Source organism: Mesoplodon densirostris, chromosome 16 (assembly GCF_025265405.1).
Source record: "Mesoplodon densirostris isolate mMesDen1 chromosome 16, mMesDen1 primary haplotype, whole genome shotgun sequence".
Lineage (NCBI taxonomy): Eukaryota > Metazoa > Chordata > Mammalia > Artiodactyla > Ziphiidae > Mesoplodon > Mesoplodon densirostris.
In genome coordinates this window covers 44369707-44389800 of record NC_082676.1, presented here as the reverse complement: position 1 = coordinate 44389800, position 20094 = coordinate 44369707, and the positions used below count along the sequence as shown (strand labels likewise).

General features: G+C 55.5%; 1 protein-coding gene across 3 annotated transcripts; it reads right to left on the bottom strand.

Annotated features, from left to right (window-relative positions):
• Positions 1-71: 71 nt before the first annotated feature.
• On the bottom strand, positions 72-19066 carry STX1B (syntaxin 1B). 3 transcript variants are annotated; one of them, XM_060120634.1, is made up of 11 exons: positions 19044-19066; positions 18261-18276; positions 10018-10092; positions 9720-9819; positions 9557-9631; positions 6751-6824; positions 6237-6345; positions 5982-6055; positions 3940-4077; positions 3728-3838; positions 72-3472 (listed from the first exon to the last, which is right to left on the bottom strand). In XM_060120634.1, the coding sequence occupies exons 1-11, from the start codon at positions 19064-19066 to the stop codon at positions 3392-3394; spliced, it is 876 nt and encodes a 291-aa protein (XP_059976617.1). In that variant the 3' UTR covers positions 72-3391. The 3 variants fall into 3 exon arrangements, with proteins under 3 accessions (XP_059976617.1, XP_059976616.1, XP_059976618.1); XM_060120633.1 differs by lacking the exon at positions 18261-18276 and having other exon boundaries at positions 19037-19066; XM_060120635.1 differs by lacking the exons at positions 72-3472; positions 18261-18276 and having other exon boundaries at positions 3751-3793; positions 3941-4077; positions 19037-19066.
• Positions 19067-20094: the final 1028 nt, after the last annotated feature.

Genomic DNA, 20094 nt, shown 5'->3' with positions numbered 1-20094 from the left:
GTCCAGCTCCCACACCCGCCTCCCACCATGTCTCCCACTCCCCACGGCGCCCGTCCCGTGTGGGGACAGAAGGAAGTGAGCACACGGCACGCCCGCTGTTGGATTGGTTGCTATTTCTCCCGTCCCACGGGGCCCGACCCGGCCCGGGGTGGGGGTGAGGGGCTCTGGGGACAGGACATGCAGGGCTGGGAGGGGGGCAGAATTTTCCTGTGTTTTATCCATTTGCAACTTGGTCACCAATAGAGAGAAATGGGACTCTGAGGGCTAACAGGAGAGGGTGGCCTGGCTCTGGGCCCCCAGCCAGGCCCCAGGAGTCCTGTTCCCTCTGGGGAGGAGAGGGAAAGAGCTCTAGAAACCAACGGAGAAACAGAAGGGGCAGGGGCTCATGTCAGCAAACACGGCTATATCACGTGACACGCCAGCGACACAGAAACGCCAACGCACACGGCTGCACAGCAGGCGGGGGTGGGGGAGGAGGGAGCCGGGGGCCACCCATCTTGTCCTCTGCGGGGCAGGCTGGGGGTGGGGCAGGGTGAATGCATAGAACACATCATGTACGCACGCTCGAGGCGTGGCAAGAGCGTGCATCAACCCACAGGCACATGGGACGGACACGCAGTGTGCTTCGTGAGAGGCAGGGGGAGGGAGAAAGGGGGAGGGGAAGCAGCGAGCCCTGGCCAGGTCCGGGACCACCCACGGGGCACACAGGGGCTTGATGGTTGTAGGTGCTTGGCGGGCGGGCAGCACACACTTGTCTGAGAACATGCAAAAGACACCAGCCCCCAGACAACATTCCAGGACACATACAGACACGGCAGCCAACAAGCAAACACATCATGTGATGTGTGGGACTTAAGAGAAGCTGGGGCAGAACAGACCCTCAGGGATGCTCTGGTCCATCTGAGGCCCAGAGATGGGCAGCTATGGGCCTAATACCAGTCAAGGAGACAGTCACACCACTCCAGCCAAGGCTCCACCCTTCTCCTTGTGGCCCCAAGGCTGCTGGAATTCCAGAAATGCCTGGTATGAAAGGGTATCCTGGCTGGACGGCAGGAAGGAAAAAGGCTGGGGTGGGGGGTGCTGGGGCCTGCTCTGACGTCCCCAAAGAAGCCTGAGTGGGAGCAGGAGGGCTGCAGTCAGATACGGGGGCACACTTCCCGTCCTGACAAAGGACACTGTGGGAATGGACAGCCCACCTTGGAGGTTACATACATATATATATATATTGGCCACACACAGGCAGGGCCCAGCCAGGTAGGGAAGAGGTTGGCTATCTGAGCTGGGGTGGGAGTGGGGTACTATGTTCCAGAAGGTCACATCTGCACTGTCTCTCTCTCACACATACACGCTTCACATGAAGAGGGACTCCAGGAAACGATCTGCACACACACCAAAGCCCTCCACCCTGTGCACACGGATGTCGGACCCCAAGGCAGGGCGCATTCCTGTACTTGTGTGTTCAATCCTGTATATGTGGGTCCGTGTTCCTGGGCCAGTGGAGTGGGAGGCTTCTAACACTGTCCTTTGCCCACATACCTCCCACCTGCCACCCAACGCACAAACCCACTCATGCATATGTTGTCTACGCAGCAAGGGAGGAGCTGGCCTCTTCCTCACCATCAGAAACTCAGGCCCGTGTCCCACCCTCAGTCTCAGCCTGCAGGGGAACAGCTATTGGTGACATTTCAGCAGGAGATGTGTCCAGGGCATGGGCCCCAGGACTTAGCCCACTCCAGTACGTCGGAAATAAACAGTTCCCTAAATCCAAGTTTCCTGAGGCAAAGGCCAGAGCATCAGATGGGGCGGTGGGGACCATCGCTGGCCTCTCTCAGTTCTGAGGTTAGTGCTCAAGAATGTTCTCATTTCTGAGAGCCTGGGGCAGCCCTTGACATTCCAGTGATCAGTAATGTTTCCCATCAATAGCCCTTCTGGGAGGCATTCATGTGCAAACGAGTGCCCGCCTGAACAGGCACCGTGCCAGCGTCAGCATATGCCAGCTCCTGTGTGCATGTGTGTGCCTGGGTGTGGCCTCATCTGCCGTGGCGGGTGGGAGCACACTGAGGTGTCCCAGCTTCCACATGTGCAGGCCTATCTGACCGAGAAAGATAAGCACGTGGGCATGTATGCACAGGGGATCCAACCACGCAGGGCAGGAAGCTGCAGTTGCACAATGTTGATGTAGCAGTGTGTGGCCACACCAGATAGCGGCCAGCAGCTCTGGGAAGAAAGGGAGGGGGCAAATAATCTGGATAGACAAACCTGGATGGGGCACAGGTCCTTGAAGGTAAACGTGTGTGTATAATACACAGGGGGGTAGAAACACACTACGTAGAAATCCTCTACACACACACACACACACACACACACACTCGCGCAGGCGTACTCTAGATAGCGTAGAAATATAGATTTCTGTGCCCACCCAAAACAGGTGTCCAGTGCAAAATGTGGAGGGCTCTGTCTCAGGAGAAGACCTACTGACACTTCAGGCACATCCTAGACACACACACACACACACACACACACACACACACACGTCCCTCACATCACCTATTGGGGGAAATGCACATGGATATACAGGCCAAGCTAGGTTATTGACATGTGTATGCTTCCACCCGCCTCGACTGAACTCCACACACACACACACGTGTTCCCCAGGACACGTCAGCCCCAGGGTGACTAAGCCAGGAGGGTTTGCTCAACATCACGCTGGGGTGTCTGTCATGGCCTGTGTGTGTACTGTGCCCGGATCCTCTGGGAATGTTAGTGTGAGCCTCTGTACACTCACAACCTGCCCCATCTGTAGCAGACATGGGGGAGGGGGGGTGTCAGTGGAGGAGGTGCTGTTACATTGAATTTAAACACTCAAACACAAAATTCCACGTACGCAAACTGTGTGTCCACGGATCTGTGGCGCCACACACACACAGACACACACACACACACACACCCCTATTCACAGAAGAGTGGGGCTTGATGGCTGCTGTGTCACACTCAGCCACAGTCTACACAACAACCCAGGGGAAGGGGGAAAGCTCAGACAACACACAGACTTGAGGTGGGGGCCAGAAAGGGCGATTTGGTGCTTCTACACACATCTACACACGTACACACACACACGCTGGGGAGTCCACACGTCTCGAGCATGTGCCGGCGGCATGCATGTTGGTGTGCACGTGTAATCACGCCTGCTGCTATCTACGTGCGGGGCGGGGGGTGGTCCATGGCGGGGGGAGGTCCAGGGACTCCAGGGTCTGACGGGCGGTAAAGGTTGCGGGTGCTGCCCGGGTCTGTCTTGGGGGTGAGCCTGGAGCAGGGGATGGAGTGAAGGGGTGGTGGGGGTATTGCTCCCGATGTGGTGGGGAAGGGTCTGGGAGGGACAGGGGTGGGGGGCCTACAAGCCCAGCGTCCCCCCAATGGATGACGCCAAGACCACCCCCAGCACCACACAGCAAATGATGATCATGATTTTCTTCTGCAGGCAGGAAGGGCAGTAGGGAGGGAGGAGACAGAGAGACAGAGAGGTAAAGAGACAGACAAACGACAGACAGATGGGGAGGAGGGTGTGAGGAAAAAGAAGAGGGGAGAGAAAACAGAAAAAGGAAGAGGTCAGAACCAGAGATAAGGCCTCTCGCGGGATTTCATCACTCACCTCAGCCCTGGCCTGAGCCCAGCCCCGCCCGCTTGGCTCCAGCCCACCTGCTCCGCAGGCCCGCCTGCCCCGGCTCACCCTCCGGGCCTTGCTCTGATATTTCACAGCTTTCTTGGTGTCAGACACGGCTCGCTCCACGTAGTCCACGGAATGTTCCACGTTGTACTCAATGCGGTCAATCATTTCGCCCTGCAGAGGATACATGCATAGGATGGGGTGGGAGCTGGGCTGGAAGAGGGGATCCCAGGGACCCGGGTGAGGTTCCCCGAGGGCTGTGGCAGAGGCAGTACCTGGCTCTCCACAAGCATGGCCATGTCCACAAACATGTCGTGCAGCTCACGGATGCTGGTTTCCAGTTTGATGATCTCGTTGTGCCTCGTCTCGATTTCATTCAGCGCCTGCTTTGTCATCTGTGAGTCCATTTTGATCTAGGGTGAAAGGGGAGGGGCAAGGGGGAAGAGGGAGGAGAGCTGCAGACCACCCTTCACTCCCGGAAGAGCTTGGATTCTGCAGCCAAAGCGTCTGGGTTCGAATCTGGCTGGCGTTCACTAGTTGTAACCATGGGCAAATTGTTTAACCTTTTCAGGCCTCAGTTTCCCCACCTAGAAAATGCAGATACCTCACACCTCACAAGGTTGTGTGAAGATTAAGTGAATGACTATGTGCGTATCAATTAGAATAGTACCTGGCACACAGGAAGCACTAAAGAGACATTTGTTAAATTACAAGAAGGAAAACTTGCCCTGAGCCCGCCATCTCAGCCCAGGGCTGTCTCTATCACACACACCAGGGAGGCCCTGGGAAGGGAGACAGGGGTCCTGGACCCCTCTCAGGATTGGGGGCCACCATCTGGTCAAAGGCAGACAGGATAATGGAAGGGGGACACAGCAGAGAGTGGCAAGCAGAAAAGGAGGCCCAGATGAGAAGGCAGTGTGCCCTGGAGCCCCCATGATATGGGCCGGGGGAGAAATAATAAGGAAATGCTCTGCAGCCCTCAAGAGTCAGTGGGAGAGAGACTCTAACCCATAGTCAGATATACCTCCTCCCCACGGAAGCCAGATCACTCACTTTCCAAACCACTCACTGTTTAGACCACATCCAGACACTCTTCTGCTCTAAAGCCCTCCAAGACGCCCCACCATCTACAGGCTACACACCTTTACCTTAGCAGTCAAGGCCCCATCTCCCTTTCTGTCCTCATCTCCCCAGATCCTAAGAACCCAAATCATCCAATGGCTCTTTGGCAAGTGGTCCACTCGCCCTGTTTTTGTTCAGTCTGTCCCCTTTGTCTGGAATGTCCTTTGCCCATCTCCCCGTGTCCAAATGCTCCCTGTCTCTTAAGGCACACAACTCAATGCCACCTCCCCCAGGAAGCCTTTCCCGACCCTAGAAGTTAACTACTACCTTAGGGCCTGTCTACATCTGGCTCAGCCCTCAGGCAAGGTACCGACCACCCCTGCATCGTAATGATGGTGGGTTAACTGACAGGGATCAGCTCTATCCCCTTAGAACCACTCACCAGGTTTCCCTCCATTCTCAGACAGACTGACAGCCTGGGCAGAGCTGCTTGGGAGGGCTCCGGGCTAACTGGCCCATTATCAATTTGCTCAAAGCTAATTTAACAAAGATCAATTCTCTAAATAGCAATTTGCTGAAAACTGCTAGACAGTCACTGAACGTACTTTAATGCTGGTCTAGAAACCTAAACCAGAGTCATTCTGCCACCAGAAGCTGAAAGGGAGACAGAACCTGTCAGCCAGGGCAAAAGTCAAGAAAGAGAAAGAAGAACTACAGTTGGGGAAAGCCCATCTCTTTCACATATAAGATGACAAGCGCAGGGCAGTGTGTAAAACTTCAGCAAAACTAAAACTGATTTTTTAGAAAACCTTCAAAATGTAGGCAAATTAGTCACTTGGTGAAATGACCCGCATCACTAGGGAGAAGTGTATCTTAGCACTGAAGAGTCCTGACTGCGGATTCAGATCCTTGCTCTGCCTGTAGCTGTGTGACCTCAGCAAGTCATTTAACCTTTTTGGATCAGATTACCTCATCTGTGAAACACGACTCCCTCAGAGGCTTGTGGTGAGGATTAAAGGAGTTTAGCAGGTAAATGAAAATAGTTCAGTGCTTAGAACGGTGCCTGGCACCTCACTGTTTGCCATTTTTATGAGGATACTTCCTGCTCTGCCCCCATGGAATTCCCCAGTTCCAGGTTCAGACTTCCCGATGCTTGTTATTTCAGGGCGGACTTAGGACCTTGAGTTCAGCCTACGCTTCGGAAGGAAAGGCGAATGCTTCCCAAAAACAGACCCCACCCCCACGCGGGGCTCACATCGTCAGTGAAGATGGCCAACTTCCCACTCTCCAGCATGTCTTCCAGTTCTTCGTTGGTCGTGGTCCTTCCAGCTGTGGGGAGAAAGGACTCCCTGCTCAGCGACTGGGCCAGCCTGGACGCCTAAGGTGGTGGGATGTGGCAGGGACCCAGGAGCCCACCCTCCCATCCGGCCTCAGGCCAAGAGTCCCCAGGGGCCTGGAAGGAGTATGAGACAGGTCTGGGGAGTTTGCCGGGGGGAGATGTCACACGCACTGATCTCCAGCTGCCTCTGGATCCGGTCCTTGCAGCGGTCCCGGTACTTGGACTGGGTCGCGTTATATTCAGTCATTACCTCCACGAACTTCCGGGAGAGTGTGGAGTGCTGCGGTGGGGGGCACAGACACATCAGGAGGCAGGGAGCAGAGACCGTGGAGGGATGGAGTGGGCGGGAGGGGCTGAGTTAGCCTACGGCCCCTTCTTCAGCTCATGCCACGATCCCAAGCCCTCGCAAGTGTGCAGTCCCATACCCCAGCACCCCCATCCTACGCCCAAGCCAGCCAAGGCCGGGCTAGGGCACTGAGATGTAGCCGGGTTCCGACCTCCGCTGTAGCCCCGCCCCAAGCCCCGCCCCTGCCCAGGCTCCCCCTTGGCCACGCCCCACGCTAGTGCCTGCTCTGGCCCGCCCACGCCCAACAGGCAGGGCTCCAGCCTGGGCCCCTCCCCTGTCCGGTCCAGTGTGGTTTGGTCCCGGGCCCGACCCTGACCGTGCCTGGCCGCTGCCTCCTACCTGGGTCTTGCGGATGCGCAGGTCCGCAGAGGAACGATTCAGCCCCTCCTCCTGTTCAATGCTTTGCTCGATCGCTGCGGGAGAGAGGACACAGTGACGGGAGGGCGGGAGACCCGGTGCATGTGGGGCGGGGGTCTGGGACATATGAAGGGTGGACACCCCGAGGCAGGCCCCCCAGGCCCGTCAACGGATGTCATACCCAGGCGAGGGCAGACAGTAAAGACTCTAGGGTGGGGAGGAGGCAGGAGGCCAGCGGATAAAGGGACCAATGTTTGAGGGGGCCTGGAAACCAGGTAGGAGGGGATATTGAGGGTCAGTCAGTCACCAGACAGAAGGGGGCTATTTGTTCTGGTGGAAGGATTGCGTCTTGGAAAGTCCCACAGCTGTAACTCCTGCCCAGCCCCCCAGTCCACATCCCCTGTATGGGGGGCGGGAGAACTCTCTGCTTTTTGCAGCCTTAGAAAAGGGTCAGGAACCCACCCTGGGATTTTTCTGGTGGAGGGCAAGCACTTTCAAGTGGGTCAGGTTCTAGTGGCCGCCCTTTCCTTGGAAAATTCTAGGGTAAGTGGATGGATGTTCCAACAGAGAAAATAGCTCCCCCCTGCCTTACAAAGTGATCCCTGTCCCAGGAATCCCCACTTCTAAAGGATGTTCTGGAAAAGCATACAGATTAACTGGGATTACTGCTTCTAGATCATGCACTCCCCACACTTATTCAGATTTTCTAAAAAAGAGCTTGAGGGTAAGATCTACTGTGCTCGGAAAATGCAGCAGGGATGAATCACCAGGCCCTCTCAGACCTGGAAGAGCCTCCAGGCCACTCCCGATAACATTGCTTCTCCGTTCCTGGCAGCGGTGGAGGTACGGTGCTGGATGGCACCCCAACGCTCCCCCGCCAGCGATGGCGGGCCAGTGACTGAGTGACAGCTCTGGCCCAGATCTTTATGGGAAAAGTCCAGAAACACACACCCAGGAATGCTGGAATCTCTGGCCCAGACTGGGACCCTGTTGTCAGACTTGGGGCTGGGGCCAAGCCCAGGAGGAAGGGATCCTTTACAGGGTCTTATTGACTTCTTACAGTAATCCTGGGAGTTCAGTGATAGCAGTCCAGGTTTCAGACTAGAAACTGAGGTTGAAATAGAGAAAATAACTCATTCAAGGTCACACACAATGCCGGAGCTCATGCCACCACAGAGCTGGAGAAAGATGGAGAAGATGATCTCTCTTTTTCTGGAGCTCTGGAGGGTCAGCTCCTCTGAGCCACTGCCACTTTTCCTAGCTTCTTTCTTGGTCTATTCCTGAACTCCTAAACCATACAGCCCTCCTCATGGTCTTAGAAAGAGTGTTAATGTCAGAGCTCAATGGGCTCAAAGAAATTGCTGAGCCCAGGGATTTTTAAACTTGTGTCCCACGGAACCCTGCTTCTGAGAAGGAACCTCAGAGGGGTCTGTTGCTGGGGGTGACGAGGAAGCTAGGCAGGTAGGGCTCTGGGTCTCCCAACCCCAGGTCAGCCAGAACAGCCTGACTTTTATGTGTTGTATGTATTGGAATTTGGGGTAAGATTTCACTTAGGAAAAAAAGATTTTGCTACCCAAAATCAAAAACAAACAACAACAAAAACATCTAGCTTTTTTTTTTTTTTTTCTTTTTGCGGTATGCGGGCCTCTCACTGTTGTGGCCTCTCCCGTTGCGGAGCACAGGCTCCGGATGCGCAGGCCCAGCGGCCATGGCTCACGGGCCCAGCCGCTCCGCGGCATATGGGATCCTCCCAGACCGGGGCACGAACCCGTATCCCCTGCATCGGCAGGCGGACTCTTAACCACTGCGCCACCAGGGAGGCCCAAACATCTAGCTTTGAAATTGCTTTAGTAGTTCTTACTCTACTGATGAGGAACTGAGGGTAGGGTACTTGTCCAGAATGAGCTGGTGATGGAAGTGGGCTCCCTCTGTCTGGATTTGCAATCAGTGTGCTCCCAGTTTGGATCATTTTGCTTTCTAGCACGCTCTCCTGAGTGCAAAGGGCTTAAAGATCAGCACTGGAGGCTCACGTATGGCCTCCTGTTGAGTCCAGGAGGGCACGAAGTCCCTGTCCTCATCTCTCTGGACCAAGGTCATTGTGCCCAGGGCCAGGCATCTGACATGACTCCTTTCCCCCAAAGCCCAGCAATGTGCCTCAAGGTGCTCGGCAAATGTTTTCTGATGCTGAATTACCATGAGCATACAAATTAGCATCATGGTAACACTGCTATTCCCCTGGCACCAGCAGACAAGGAGGTTCCCAACCCACAGTGATTTGGGGGAAGGTGGTTATTACCAGCACCCAAGTCCTTAAATTAGAGTGAATACATGAGCATTTGGCAAGTCCCTCCTGAAAGTTTGCCAGCCCCTGATGTCAGCCACACAGTCCAATCTGTCCTGCGCTAAGGATACCAATTCAGAAGCATTTGCTGAGCCCACCTACTGGGTGCTTAGCGCTATGTCCGGCAACTGTTCTGGAGAAATGAGGCCTTCGTGAAATTAAACCCACCTGGAAGACTGTATTTTCCCGGTGGACCTTCCTGCTGATGGAACCAGCAGAACTCAGATGCAGTTTGGACAGAAAGCCTCCTCTCTGTCATTTCCCTGTCATGTCTGTATCTTTCTCCAAGGCATCTGGAGCAAGTTGGGAAATCTCGGGTTTTATGCTTTCTCAGTGTTTAGGAATCTGGCTCCTGGAAGTCTGTAGACATTCCTCATAGAGAGGCCTGTTTAGTCCAATGGAGGGCAGAGTTTTTTTCCTCCTTAGGCAGGGGATGGCATTCCTCACCTTTCAACTTGGATCGAACCTTGTTGGCCGTCTTCTTGATGTCTGCAGTGAGGTCCTCCAGCTCCTGTTTGGTCTCTGAGGGGAGGGGAGGGGCGGGTGAGATGTCTGGGTGGGACCCCAGACGCCTGCCCGCAGCCCCCAGCCACCCGGCAGCAGCACTTACTCTCATCCGGGTTGGGGGCGGCCAGGATGGCACTATGCTGTTTTTTCACTTGTTCCACATCCTCTGAAAGCTTCTCAATGCAGCCCCGGATCTCTTCCACCTGGGGCAGCAAATCGGCTATACCCAGCCAAATCGTCGGGCCAGACAAAGGGATTCAGGGGGCTCAGTCAGGGTTCAGGGAAACGGGCCAGACCCAGAGGGGTTGGTAAAAGGCCAAGGGGATGGAGGAGTAGAGAGCAGGGTGGGGGCCGGGGGCCGGGGAGAAGGAAGTTGTTGGCTGGGGGCCAGGTTCTGTTACCTGTTCAAAGAACTCATCCATGAAGTGGTCCCGGTCCACATGGACCACCTCCTCCTCATCATCGCTGTCTTTCGCCTGGGAGGCAAAGAAAGGCAGTTTGTGCGCAATCCCGATGCTCCCAGCTCTGGGCTAGGAGCGGGGGTTCTGGGAAGGGTCACATGCAGGGGGCCAGGGCACCAAGCAGTCACAACGAATACTGGGTGTCTTGTGGCACAGAGTCCCGGAGGCCGGGTACCTGACAGCCCAAAGGACACCTTGGAGGGAATTAGCCAAAGGCACCGTTTGTTTCAGGGGTAGACGTGGTCCTGTGAGTGCAGTCACCCTGGAGGTGGGTGGCGCTCTGGACAGATGCTTTAACCAACCAGTATGGAAGTATTTCGATATTGTAACAACCAGCTAAATGTCAGCCTTGCAGTAACTGGCTCTGGGCTGCGAGAAGGGGTCTGGAATAGCGTCCCAGGAGCCTGACCCCCCCTCCACCATCCCCCCAGCCGCTCCAGCCAGGCTTCAATTTGCTCCCTTCTCTTCCCCTCTAGCCTCCAACGCGACCAGCCACGTCCCCTATGCAAGGTCACTTCACTGCCAGTGGCAGGCGCCAAGTTAAGCAAGCAGTCGGCCAGGGGAGGGCTGGATGAGAGACACAGTCAGCACCCCGACCTCCCTCCTCCCACCCACTCTCTTCCCCTCTCCCCCCTCTCCTCCACGTATTCACTTGCTTTCATCCAGCCTCTTCCAACTTCACACCCACCTACTCTCACTTGCTTGGATTTCCCAGTTGCAACCTGCAGCTGCTCAGCCCTCCACCCCCAGGGCTCAGAGACACAAGGGATTTACCCACCCACGCCGCCACTGCTGCCACCAGACAGGCCAGTGACATAGACAGAAGGGCAGACACACAAGGCACACAGAAATAGGCCCACTGACACCCACACAGGCCCACAGCAAAGCTGCCCGCCGACGTATGTGGACACACAGACGTGCAGCGGCCCCTCTGCCCCCAGGGACATTCGGGAGGGCCCTCTGGGGCTCTTCTCCCAGCCTCTCTGAGCATCCGGTCTGCACACTCACTCAGAGCTGGGAAGGAGGAAAGGGGGTTAGGAAGGGCTCCACAGTGCTCCAAACTCCAGTCTCAAGACTCTGCTCGGGACCGAAGTCTGAGGGCAAAAGCTGAGCCCATCAAGCTTAATTACATCTGGGGCCCTAATCAGCCTCCATGGAAACTTAAAACAGTTCACCCTGGGCTTCCCTGGTGGCGCAGTGGTTGAGAGTCTGCCTGCCGATGCAGGGGACGCGGGTTCGTGCCCCGGTCCGGGAAGATCCCACATGCCGCGGAGTGGCTGGGCCCGTGAGCCATGGCCGCTGAGCCTGCGCATCCGGAGCCTGTGCTCCGCAACGGGAGAGGCCACAACGGTGAGAGGCCCGCGTACCGCAAGAAAAAAAAAAAAAAACAGTTCACCCTGATTTCCAGAAAAAACCGAGCCAAAACTCAGACAGAATCTCATGACCAGAGCCTGAATGAAATCAAGATGGGATCCACACAGCGTCTAGCGGGGGGTATTGCCATTTGGGATCCAAAGAGAAGAGAAGAGCTTGCACAGGGCCTTGACAGAGTCCGAGCAGATCGCAGACAGGACCTGACAGAAACCAGACAGCTCGGACCGAACCAGACTCCGCGCAGACAGATCGCAGACAGATCAGATCAAACCTAGACAGGGCCAGATGGGACCTAGATGTGATCTAGACAGCCAAGTGAACTTGGAATCAGAGGGGCCCGACAGCACCCCGAGGAACCGTGAGCACAGAGATGTCCAGGTGGACCCTCTCGAAGGTACCCCAGCTTGCCACCCAAGCCCGGCTCAGATGGCCCCCAGGGATCCTCCCCTCGCCATGTTGGGGAATACCTTCAGCACTTCCATTTAAGCTCCAAATATCTCCCTGGAAAGGGAGGCTCTTCTTTCTCTGCCCACCAGTAAGACATGCCAGGCTGCAAGAAAGAGCCCAGACAGGAAGCCAGCTGTTCTAGCCTCCATTTGAGCTGCCCCCAGAAGGAGGGGTGGTACCAGGTGGGGCTTGGGGACCCTGATGAGACTTCTGGCTTCTCAAGCTTCCACCTGACCCGGAATCACACCAACAGACCTTGGCTCCATGAGGCTCTGGGATGCTCGGCTCATCTCTGAGGACCCACAGGCCTCCCATGATGTTCTGTCCTCAAAAAGCCAGTTGCCTCACGAGATTCCCCTTCCCCTAGAGCCAACCTGCAGCTGCTCAGCCCTCCACCCCCCAGGGCTCAGAGACACACAAGGGATTCACCCACCCACGCCGCCACGCCGCCTCTGTCCCTTCTCTGCCTTCAAGCACTTGGCCCTCAGCTTGGCTGCCCACAGGTCATGAGGCCTCTCACTGGCCCAGGTATCTGGGAACTTTTCTGTTCTCTCTTTCCCCTCCCCAGGCTGACTTTAGACTTCCTCAAGTCTCATTTCTCTCCCTCTCTCCTTTGGTTCCCAGGGCCAGATCCCTGATTCTGCCCTGGGGCGTCCCTGGCTGCCTGTTTACTTGCCCTTGAGAGAGGAGGAAAGGTAGAGTGCCCAAGGATGACTTAGTTGGTGTAATAATTACAGACAGCTGACAGCTAAAGTCCTCTCCAGTTGACAGACACTTTTACATCTATAATCTCTTCTGATCCTCACTACCATAGCCCTCGAAAAAAGCTGTCCCCATTTCACAGATGAGGGGAACAGGAGGTCTGAGGGGGAAGAGGAAATGGACTTGCTCAAGGGCACCCAGGCTGAAAGGGGCCAGGAAATCAGAGACATCTAAGACATGCCTCCTCCCGTAGTCCCTCCTTTCTTTCTTTCTTTTTTTTTTTTTTCTTTTTCTTTTTGGCCTCGCTGTGCAGCATGCGGGATCTTAGTTCCCTGACCAGGGACAAACCCGTGCCCCCTGCATTGGGAGCGTGGAGTCTTAACCACTGGACCACCAGGAAAGTCCCTCCCATAGTCCCTTCTGAGGCTTGAGACCAGGCTGCCTCCTACTGGCCACTCTGCTACCAGAGATTTCCCTTCTCAGGTCCCCTCCTGACAAGGCACAATCTGGGCGAGGCTCTGCGCCCCGAAAACCTAGCAAAATACCAGCGTGTGATAGCACCTTTGGCCTAGGTCTTGCATTCTTGTTATCTCATTTAAGCTTCATTAAAACTCTGTAAGGACCATTGGTCAACATAACTATAATTGTGGAACACATGTACACAGCATTTGATAACGTGCTGGGCACTGTTCTAAAGCATACTGCATTTATTTATCCATTTCATTCTTACAATAGCTGCCTTTTATAGATAGGGAAACTGAGTCACAGAGAGGCTAACGAGCTTGCCCAGGTCAGCAGCTGGAAGGCCACATGCCTTCTTCCCTCTGAGTTTCAGTCTCTGCACTTGCTGAATGGCGAGAAAGTCCTCCCTAAATGGTGGGCAGAAGGAGCCAGTGAGACGAGGCAGTAAAAATGCCTGATGCTGCCTGAGAGAGTAAGAGCTCAGGGAGGCTTGGCTGTTACCCACTGCCTCTCCCATGTTACAGATGAGGAAACCGCCTCAGAGAGGTTGCCTGACCCTGCCTAAGGCTTCACAGGAAATAAGGCCAGAGGTGGGACCTGAACTGTCCTGGTGCTAAATCTCAGGCTCTTTCCCTTCTGTCTCTCTATTCCTTCCTGGCCCCTAAAGAGTCTGCTCTGCTGTGTCCTCAGTACCACTGAACTCCTGTGGCTGGGACAGAAAACCAGTAAGACGTGCCAGTCTGCAAGGAAGAGCCCAGACAGGAAGCCAGCTGTTGTAGCCTCCATTTGACTTGCTGTGTGACTCTCAGACCCTCTCTGGGCCCCGGCTTATCTGTGAAATGGGTGGGCCCTCCCTGCTCTGAGGTGTGTGTGTTTCATAATGAGCATGGCCTCCATTTCTGGAAGAAGCTGGCCAGCCTAAAAGAAAACAGGCTGAGGGCAAATGAGACTACCTCAGAAAAGATGACCAAATGTGCTCCCATCCACTATATGGACAATTCAAGCCTCAGTTTCCTCCTGTGCGAAATGAAGAAAGAAAGAATCATATATACCCGACAAGCAGGTAGCAATTACCATGCGTCGGGCTCTGTTACAAGTGCTTTGCATTTCTCGTTTAATCCTTACAGCCACTCACTCCATGAAGTAGATACTCTTCTTATTCCCATCTGATGGATGAGGCAGAGAGAGATTAAGTAATTTGCCTACAATCATACAGCTGATGGGGTGGTGACACGATGGTGCTGGATTGGAACCCAGGCACACTGCTCTTTACGGATTGCCAGCTCCTCAAGCGCTCAGGAGGATGATATGGGAGACCGTGGAGGCCCTGGGCACCTTCTGGAACCACCTTGACGAGAGGGGGCATCAGATCCAAGCCTCTAGCTTCAGTCCTTCCCCATCAGAGACACCGGAGGTCTTCATAGGAGTGTCAGTGGCGGGGAGACAACATAGATGCGTGGATGGAGGGAGTGGGACAACGTGAGCCAGGAAATCAACAGAGACAAACGAGAGGGTGACTAAAACAGAGGTGGAAAGAGACTGGAATTGGGTGATAGAAAAGTCAGAGTGGGGACTTCCCTGGCGGTCCAGTGGTTGGGAATCCACGCTTCCAATGCAGGGGCTGTGGGTTTGATCCCTGGTAGGGAAACTAAGATCCCAGCATGCCACGTGGTGTGGCCAAAAAAAAAAAAAAAAGTCACAGAGTGTGTGTGTGTGTGTGTGTGTGTGTGTGTGTAAACACATATGCATGCCCACACATACAACACACACGTGCTCACACCTGCTTCTCAGGGGCATGAGCATCTTTTGATCTAGAGGCAGCAGCCTCTCTCCACCGCACCCCCTGCTTCTGTCCATCTGTCTCCCTGACCCAGGCCTCTGCTCGCTCCCAGCATCCAGCCCAGTCCTCCCACCCCAACCTCTCTCCTCCTCCTTCCCTGCCTTCCCCGACCGACTCCCTTCCTCACCCTCCCTCTGCCCCACTGAGTCCTTCAGTCATCTGACAAATATCTCTGATCAGTGTCCAGTTCTCTTCTGGGTGCTGCGGAGAATACAATGGTGAACAAGACAGGAAGGGGTCCTGCCTCCAAGGAGCTGACATTCCAGGCGAGGGAGACAGACAATGGAAAATGAACAAGACAATTTCAGATGGTGCTACTTAGCAAGAGGGAGATAAAGCAGGAGGTGTGATAGAGAGAAATGGGCATCAAGGAGGGCCTTTCGGGAGGGGCTTGACATCTGAGCTAAGGCCTGAGGAGTTAACTGCACCACGATCTGGAGGACACAGAATTCAAGGCAGAGGGAACAGTGTCCAGGCAGAGAGAACAGCATTCAGAAGGACCAGCAAGTGCAAAGGCCCTCAAGCGGGGGGAACGTGATGTGTCTGAATGGCAGAAACAAGCCCCACGCAGCTGGGGGATACCAACCCATCACCCAGGGTTCTCCTGGTCTGTGCCCGCTCTCCTCAAACACGAGGCGGCCCTTTCCTTCTGCTACAGTCAGGTCTGCATTTCTAAAGCGCCTATTGTGCCTATCCCATACCTGAGGGCTACACCTGGGACCCAGTCCCTGCCCTCAGGGTGTATGACTTGTCCTAGAACAGCCTCGTTTCCACCCAACCTCAAATTCCAGCCTCCCTCACCTCAGGCCTCCCCCCACCCACTTCCCCGTCTCCCATCCACCCCCACCCCCGCCTTCCCACTCCACAGCTGCTTCTCAGGCTCCGGCCCACAGCGGGTCCCCTTGCGGCTTCTCTCTCCCCGCAACCTTCCTCTCCACCTTACTTGCTCCCTTGCTCTCCTCTTCAGCCCCATCCCTGGACCCATTTCTTGGACCCTGGGACACCCATCCAGCCAACTGACTCCCCATCGCAGCCTCCACTCCAGCCCAGTGCCTCCCAGTTGCCAACCAAAGGTGCCTGGTGAACTGAAAACAGAAAACCCTGGTTCAACGCTGGCTCCACCATTAACAGCTGTATGACCTTGGGCAAGTCAGGTTACCGCTGTGGCCCTCAATTTACTCCAATAAATTAGGGGTCCCATCTTACCCATCTCAGGGGGCTGATGTGAGACTCAAGAGAAATAAATGAGTCAGCTGTGGAATAACAAACACTCATGGAGCAATGCTGAGCACCAGGCCTCCTTCTAGGTGCTTCCAGCATAATTTCAATCCTCAGGACAGCCGTCTGAAGCAGGTCCCGTATTACTCCCAATTCACACATGAAGAAAGTGAGGACCAGAGAGGTTAAGCAACTTACCCAAGGTCACACAGGAAGTAGCAAAGCTAGGATTTGAACCCAGACAGTCTGACTCCCAAATCTGTGCCCTTGACAGCTATGTGATGAACAGATGTGAAAACCCCTCAGGAACTCAAAGTACTGTTGGAAAAAGACAATCAGGCCCCCTGGGCTGACATCCCCGCCCATCACTGCCTTTCCATCCCTCTCAGCTTCTCAGAGACCCCTTTCCCAGGCTTCCCATACCCTGCCCAGTCTCTCCTGCCTCCCAGCCTCCTCATTCTCAACTCTGGCGGGGAGACCCCCATACTCCCTGTATCTGGAAGGTTTTTTTCCGCCCCACACATGCCCTCCCAAATCTCCAGTTTCCCTGAGCCGTGACTAACACCAGAGCCATCAGCATTCACTCAGCCCCCTCTGCCCCTCCACCCCACCTCCCACCTCCCCCATCTGCTGCCCCCAGCAGCCCCGGCACACAGGATTCCTCCCCTCTGGGCAGGGGGTCCCTGATCCACTCAGATGAGGACTCCCATCCCCTGCCTTCCCTGCACCCCTGTCTTCGCCTTTTTCCTCCCCCTCTCTCTAATCACACCACAATTTCACCACCACCTCACCCTGACCCACTTTCCATTTCTTGGGATTTTGGAGTCATGGCAGCAGTGGATCTGGGTTCAAATCTGGACTACTCACTTGCTAGCTGTGTGACCTTGGGCAAGTTTCAACCACTGGGCCTCAGTTTCCTTCACTATAAAATGAAGTAGTCTCCCAGTCTCCCTACCTTACCAGGTGAGGGTCTAATGAGATTATGGATGGCAACCTACTTTGGATGAAAACGGGGTCAGAAGGGGAGTTAAGAGCACCAACACTGGAGTCAGCCTGCCTGCTTGCCTTTAATTAGCTGTGTGACTTTGGTCAAGTTACTTAACCTCTCTGGGCCTCAGTTTTCTTATCTATAAAATGGGATAATACTAGTACCAGTCTCCTAGGGTTGCTGTGAGGATCGAAATGAGTTAATATGTATAAAACACTTAGAACAGTGTCTGGCACATGAGTGTTGGTTATTTTTATCACCGTCATTTTCCTGATGTCTAAGCGTATATTCACTCAAAGTTTAATTAAAAAAAATAAACCTTCGGGCTTCCCTGGTGGCGCAGTGGTTGAGAGTCCGCCTGCCAATGCAGGGGACGCAGGTTCGTGCCCCGGTCTGGGAAGATCCCACATGCCGCGGAGCGGCTGGGCCCGTGAGCCATGGCCGCTGAGCCTGCGCGTCCGGAGCCTGTGCTCCGCAACGGGAGAGGCCACAACAGTGAGAGGCCCGCGTACCGCAAAAAAAAAAAAAAAAAAATTAAAAAATAAACCTTCAAAATTCCCTCCCCCAACCACCAGTTCCTCCTTCCTTCCCACCTGCCAACCCACCTCTCCCAGAGACAACAGTCACTTGCCTCTAAGCCCCTTCCTCTTGTCTTTCTGTAAGCAGGTTCCCCACCCCCAAATTCAGGGGGCTCTCCAAAGACAGAGCTTTTTACCCCCAGTATTGAGACTTCTCTTTCAAAGGCTAAAAAAGCAGAGACGCATATCAACTTGGCAGACGGGAAACCCAGATTCCTGTCTGATGTTCCCAGCCACTTGCTTGGTGACCTTGGGCAAGTTCCTGCCCATTGCTGAACCTCAATCTCCTCACCTGTCAAATGGGATAACAACCCCGGGGTAATAACCAATAGGCTCCTGGTGAAGTGTGTCAGGCTACATCAGTTGGGTCTAGGAGTTTATTAACATGACCCCACAGCAGGCTGTCAGCTCTGCCTCCTCGGGGCCCCAGGTCATTTCTACAGCCCTCCACCCCACTGCATCCCCCCAGGCCCAGAAGCCACTCTTAGCAAGCCCCCACTCCCCAGCCCCTCCAAATGGCGGCCTTCACTGCAGACACCAGTGCCACCCTCCTCCTCTGTCACCCAAACACAACTAACTGCCTGGCCCGACTCCTGGAGCTGGGCCTCTTCAGGCCTGCAGACCAGAGGCCCACGTCAGCCCGCCCCTGGCAGTTTAGGATGCCCCAGTTCTCCCCAGTGGAGCATGATCCCTGTCATACAGCCCAATTCCATGGCCCTGTGCATGGAACCTCCTCCCGGTCTCCCCTGCAACCCCCTCTCCCACCTCTGGGGTCACCCTATCTCAGGCCCCAGCCCTCTGGCTATCTCCTGAGGCCACCCCTTCCCTCCTTGTCTCTGAGAGGTGCCCCCTCCCCACAGAGAGCAACACACACACACTTCATTCACTGCCAGGTGCTGGCATCTCAGTCAGTCCCAACGTGTGTCCTTCCCCACAGCAGCCCCCAAATCTGGGTCTCACTGGGCTCAGCTTGGCCCAGGAACTGCCCACATCCTTCTAATTCAGCAAATCTGCCCAGCGGATGACAGCACCCTCCAATTCTCTCCCACACTCACTCTTTCCCATCCCAAGATTAGACCCCAGGGTCCTCCTGGGAATGTAGGGTGTCCAGGGCCCCTGAGACCTCTCCTGCCCCCTTGTGTCTTAATGGCCTCCAACCCCTTCTAGCCACTGTCCCTAAAATGCAGGTTCATTGGAGACATCAGGTGCCCTCACATATTGGGGTGCCCCTGCCACCAACCTCCAGTCTCATCATTTGCCCCCACGTCCCAGCACCTCCCCCACTCCACCCCCACGCGCTCCCCAAATACTGGGGTCCCGCCCCCCCATTTTCCCCACCCCCAAGCTCACACTCCGCAGCTCCTGAGTCCGATCCTTCATCCTGCGACGGCTCCTCCTCCTCCTCCTCCTCCTCCTCGTTCTCCTGCCTCTGCTTCTGCTCCCTGCCTCCTGCCTCGGTGCTGGAGTCCTGAGTCTGGGGGCGCCGGCGGGGGGGCGCCGAGGCCGCTGTAGGGGGACCCGCGGGCGGGGGCGGAGTGAGGGGCGGCGGGCTGAGGGCCGGGCAGGGGCAGGGGCCTGGGCCTGGCTCGGCTCTGCCGGGGCTGCGGTGGCGATGCGGCTGCGGCACAGGCTTGGATGGAGGGATGCGGGAGCTGAAGCGCGGGGGAGGGGGGAGGAGGGAGGTAAGGAGGAAGGGAGGGAGGGGGGAACCGGGAGGGGGCGGGGAGCAGGGGGCATGCGCAGCGCCCGGGGCTGGGGGCGCCTGGGGGTTGTAGTCCGGGGAGGGGGACCCAGGAGGGAGGGAGACTGGAGAGGCCTAGAGGGGGTGGGGAAGGGCAGAGCCACAGAAGCAGGGAGAGATGCGGAGAGACAGAGGAGATGTGGCTGGAGGCACAGGGATGCTGCTGTGGGACGGGGGTGACGGTGGAATGGCAGAAAGAAGGGGTAAGGGAATGAATTAAGGGAATAGCCTGGGGAGAGGAGCTGTGGATCCCTTTACACCAGGAGATATAGATAGATTTTATAGTTTGCGTTTGGGAGTATCTGTGTGAATCTGTGCACGACCACCTCTGTGTGTGTGTCCCTGCGGGAGGCTCTTTGGACACTAGAAATAGCAAGAGTGACCCTCTAGGTGGCTTTTGTGATGCAAGGAATCGGCCAAGCCTGGCTGAGAAGGACATGGGGCTTGTTTTTTTGCACAGCCTTCCCCATTCTAAGTGTGAGAGTCCCCGGACAGTGTGGGTCACAGAGCTCTGCTTGTCTACCTCCAGGGACAGGGTGCTCACCACCTCCGGGGACCTCCTGGCCTATCTTTAGATGGCTCAAAACAAAATTTGTCCTTATTGGGAGGGGAGTTCTGGTCCCCTCGAGGGTCCAAGTACCCTGCCTCCCTCTCCTTAATGCCTGCC

Excerpts from the sequence above, each read along its gene's own strand:
- STX1B (XM_060120634.1), bottom strand. The coding sequence starts at position 19,066 with ATGAAGGATCGGACTCAGGAGCT. Across the intron at positions 9,632-9,719 it reads CGCCCCCAACCCGGATGAGA|AGACCAAACAGGAGCTGGAG; the intron begins GTAAGTGCTGCT and ends CCCTCCCCTCAG. Across the intron at positions 6,825-9,556 it reads GGTTCGATCCAAGTTGAAAG|CGATCGAGCAAAGCATTGAA; the intron begins GTGAGGAATGCC and ends TCTCTCCCGCAG.